At 49.0% G+C, this 4,288-nt stretch overlaps 2 protein-coding genes across 2 annotated transcripts; both read right to left on the bottom strand.

Annotated features, from left to right (window-relative positions):
• Positions 1–200: 200 nt before the first annotated feature.
• On the bottom strand, positions 201–1,508 carry TEOVI_000890400 (phosphatidylinositol-4-phosphate 5-kinase related; the record flags this gene model as incomplete). Its single annotated transcript, XM_067220561.1, has 1 exon — positions 201–1,508. The coding sequence occupies one exon, from the start codon at positions 1,506–1,508 to the stop codon at positions 201–203; it is 1,308 nt and encodes a 435-aa protein (XP_067076662.1).
• Positions 1,509–2,100: 592 nt separating this feature from the next.
• On the bottom strand, positions 2,101–4,185 carry TEOVI_000890300 (Metal-binding domain-containing protein; the record flags this gene model as incomplete). The annotated part of the gene is made up of 1 exon (XM_067220560.1): positions 2,101–4,185. The coding sequence occupies one exon, from the start codon at positions 4,183–4,185 to the stop codon at positions 2,101–2,103; it is 2,085 nt and encodes a 694-aa protein (XP_067076661.1).
• Positions 4,186–4,288: the final 103 nt, after the last annotated feature.

The raw sequence follows: 4,288 nt of genomic DNA, 5'->3' as shown, positions 1-4,288 counted from the left end.
AAAAAAAACTAATGGAAAGAGCAATGCGGACGTAGGGGATACAAAGGGGGAACAAGCGCCCAAATAAGATACACGAGCGCACAAGTCAGCAGCGCTCAACACGCTATTTCATCATGGAAATAGATCTACCGTGCCAAAGGGAGGTAAGAAATAGTGAAATTGGAAAGCTTCTCCACGCCTCAAGAAAAAAAAAATGCGTCTTATCCCTTTGAGGTAAAGGCCTTCCACGGTGCATTGCAGTCAATTAGTCGGCGGCTGGCGCCAACGTCCGTAGGGCGGTCGAAAGATTTCATGAAACGCTCAAACTGCTCGTCAACATGCTCGGCGGCAAGCTGCTGTGCACCCTCCTGCTTAATGAAGTGCATCTTGGCCATATTCGGGTTTACCTCTATCGAGGCTTCACCTATCACATTGTCGCATAATCGATTAATGTCCTCGCCTTTCGTTTCCATCGCTTCACGAGCGCGCCTCGTGTCTTCAACACATTTTCGCGAGGCACGCTCGAACGCATCTTGTTCCTGACGGATGCCGCCCTCGTATCCCAAATCCATCTTTGACGGGTAGTGCCCGGAGTTGCGAGAGACCCTTTCTGCATCCTTGGCATAGCTAGTATTCATATCACGGTGCAGTCGGTCCGCATCCTTCAACTTTGCGGCGCTGTAACAGTTCATGGCGACAGCACTCGCACCACCCTCCTCACTAAACACTTTTGTTTGTAATTCATGGTTATCCTGCCAATCAACAGGATTTCCGTATTCATCGCTGCAGGTGCCACGCACCAGTGCACCACTATCCCAGATGCCAGTAAAAAGAAGGCGCGGCTCATTTGCCAAGTATGTTTGCGTTCCCTCACCATGAGCCCGGCCGTGCTCGTTAAACTCGCCATCATATATGTAAGTAGGAGCAAATAGTTGCCCACGCCGAATGCATCCGTCAACAAACTCTCCCACATAAACAAACCCACCATCAAGCTTCATCTTGCAGTTGGTCCCATGCAGCTTACCGGCGAAGAATGTCCCCTCCTGCTCCGCACCTGTGGTAAACGAAAGCCGTCCGCGTCCGTGAGGTTTGTTATTGTGAAACTCACCCTCATAAGTGAAGTCGTGTTGCGTCAGTTTTCCTCGTACAAACGATTCATTCTCCAGCGTCCCCACAAACACTGTCTCCGTTGTACCGTTGGGAATACAAACCGTTCCCTCTACGAGGTCATCTTCGCAGAACCGTCCCTTGTAATGCGTGCCGTCTGCTAGCCATGCCTCACCCTCACCGTGCCGCTGCCACTTCGTGTTGAACTCACCGCAGTAAAGATCCCCATCATCCTCCAGTCGGCTTCCCTTCAGTGGAAACCCGTATTCCTCGTCAAACACACCGCTGTATGCCCGCCCATCAGGCATTTTAACACTCCCCTCAAGAAGCAAGTCCGGACGGCGGGGGTTCAACTTTCCCTGAAGCACCACTCCGTTGGGCAACCGAGAAACACAAAGACGCACCAACCGGCGCACAAACATCTCACTATACTTTACCTTCAATTGTCTATCACATGGCAACAAGAGCCCACGAAACGTTCACAGTGATAGGAAGCGTGTTTCAACCAAACAAACAAATAAAAGGGAGTCAGGGAGTCATTTAAGAAGAAGGCAGCGAGGAGAAAACAGGTGAAGCAAAGTGAAGCGGGATAAAAAGGTGGGGTGAGATAGAGGGGATAATGGTGGCTACACGTTACCAGTGTAACTGAAGGGAAAAAAACGATTAAAGTGGCGCGGTGACGGTCGTAACGCCAGCAACGCAAGGGAAACATGTACGCGTTTCCATTCAAATCAACGAATTCAAGTAGCCATATTATATCCTCGGGTCGAGGAAGGGAGAAGAATGATCCGAAACAAAATAAACCGCAAGCAAAAGATAACAAACCCTACTCCCATATACATTCGTTACTATATAAACGTCTGCAAATTCTCTACAAAAAGCCACCAGCAGAAAAACAGTGGCCCCACCGCTCCAACCGGACAAGTTAAGGGCGATCTCAAACGCAGCCCGAGTACCCCAATAAATTCCAGCATTTCCTACGGGGCCAAGGAGGGAAGAATACTAAACAGCACTCTACCGTATCATTGGTAAGAAGCGCTGATCTCGCCGCAGGTCGTGGCAGAGATAACTGTACTTGTATTTGATCTTTTTCTTCGCCACACCTGCAGGTTGTGGGGTTGGAAGGGCAATAGCAACGGCACCGTCCGCCTCATCCGTAACGGTATCTGCGGAGGCCTTCTCTGGAACAACCCACGTAAATTCTTTTAAGTCCACAAGTGGAACGGGTGGGAACTCTAAATTGCGGTTAATGCAAAGCAATTGAACAGCAAACATTGCCCAATATGCAAATGCACTAGCCACATGTGACTCAGGTAAGAGAGTGAGGTGATGGAGTTCAGGCCGAAGAACGTCCCAACAAAGTTGATATAATAAAGGAAGAGGAATCTGTGCGTCCTCGAAATTTTGCAGCATTGTCTCCATCGTTACGGAGCATCTCTGTGTGACACGTTCAACAAACCATTGGGACGACAGTCTCTCCGAGCAGTTGGCAAGCAGAGTGCTCACCGTACCTAAAAGGCAACAGTGATTAGGCTTTCCATGCAATCTATAATGGTGAATATAAGCCATCACTTCATCAGGTCGGATACCGTCAAACGCGTGTGCGATCTCCTTACGGCAATGCTGTCGTCGAACATCTCGCTCCTCCTTTGCCATCACACGACGACTTTTTAGGCTGCTGATTCCGGAGAGTCGACATGCGACGGCAACCCGGCACACTAAGCTGGGGTTTCCCGCATAGACTCGTTGCAACATTTCAACAAAATCCTTCTCATGTACTACCGATGAAAAGGGCTGGTCGCGAAACAACAACCACCTAGCGTCAGATAACCCGGCATAGGCGAGTTGCCGTGTGACAACATTGAGGGGAACACCACTTTCTGTCCTCTCTGGATACTCGATAGATCTATAGAGGCGGCGAAAGAATCGCATCAGCACCTCAAAGGGTCGATGAGACGACATGAGCTCAGTCACTGCAATGCAGCGATTCAAAAATGATAGCGCAACTTCTTCGCCGCAAATCGACACTGGATCCAACACAGCTTTTACCACATTGTCACTTCTCAGAACCTGTGAACCCTCCAAATTCGAAATAACCGCGTCAACATATCGTTTTACATCACCCTCTAACGGGGACAAGTCACAGCACCTTGTTAATATTGGTACCACATCCATTTCTGTAAAGTGACCACCAAATACGTGCTCAACTTCAGCAGCAAATGCGGACGCGGCGTCACATAAAGTTCGAACAACGAAAGCTATCAATGATGTACGGCGCCTGTCCAGAATCGCGATACGCACAACACAGCTGTTTTCGGCAACCCTCTTCAGTTCCTTGTATACATTGTCGGGCGTTAACTCCATGTCATCTAATTCCCCCCTTTCCACAAGGCGAAAACTCAACTCACCCATATCTTTTTCCTTCAACCCACATTCTTCCGCAAGGGCAGAGCGCATGTCCTCCAATGCACAGCCTGGACGAAGTACCAACGCCCGCATTACCTGTTGTGTCCCCCATGTGAAGAGACATTGCAAGGGAAGACCACTCGTACAAGGGTGACCCCTTACCGCAGTAACGTTAATACAGCTGCGTTTCTTCCTTATTGCCTCCCCCACCATTGCAGTAACGCCACTGGGGTTGCATAACGGAACACCATTACTATCATAAATAATTATGTTGTCCATATCAGTTAAATGAAGGGCGTCCAGGCATTCGTTCCGGAATGACTCAAACACCTTTGGTGACGCTTTCTTCCACGTTAAAAAAAAGCGAACAGGAGCCTTCTTTTCCAATGAACACGCGACCTCAACCACTACCTCGTTAGGAAGCTCCTCCTCAACATCGGAGCAATTTTTCTTCCCGCTGATACATTCCGTTGCGTTTTTTGAAGTCAATGGTGATTCATCGGCTCCCTTGCCATTTTTTGCCGTCACTGCATCCCCATCCCCGCCCTTAAACCCAGTAGGGAGAACTTTCGCATTATTCCACGGACGCGAAGCAGCATTTCCCTCCCCAACCAAAACATCCTTCGTAAAAAGCGGTTCCAGTAATCTTCCTGATCCTATTTCACTGTCCCGTAAAGCAGGGGATTTCTTCATAGCGAAGGCATTCGGATCCCGGTCTTTTAGAAATACACTCACGGCCAATGATAAATTTGGCTTCTCCACAATTTCTGCCTTGGCTGGTTCAGGGACTGCCACT

Source organism: Trypanosoma equiperdum, assembly GCF_001457755.1.
Source record: "Trypanosoma equiperdum strain OVI genome assembly, contig: ctg_1182, whole genome shotgun sequence".
In the NCBI taxonomy this organism is placed as follows: domain Eukaryota; phylum Euglenozoa; class Kinetoplastea; order Trypanosomatida; family Trypanosomatidae; genus Trypanosoma; species Trypanosoma equiperdum.
The sequence above is the reverse complement of the archived record's forward strand: the minus strand, read 5'-3'. Positions and strand labels throughout refer to the sequence as shown.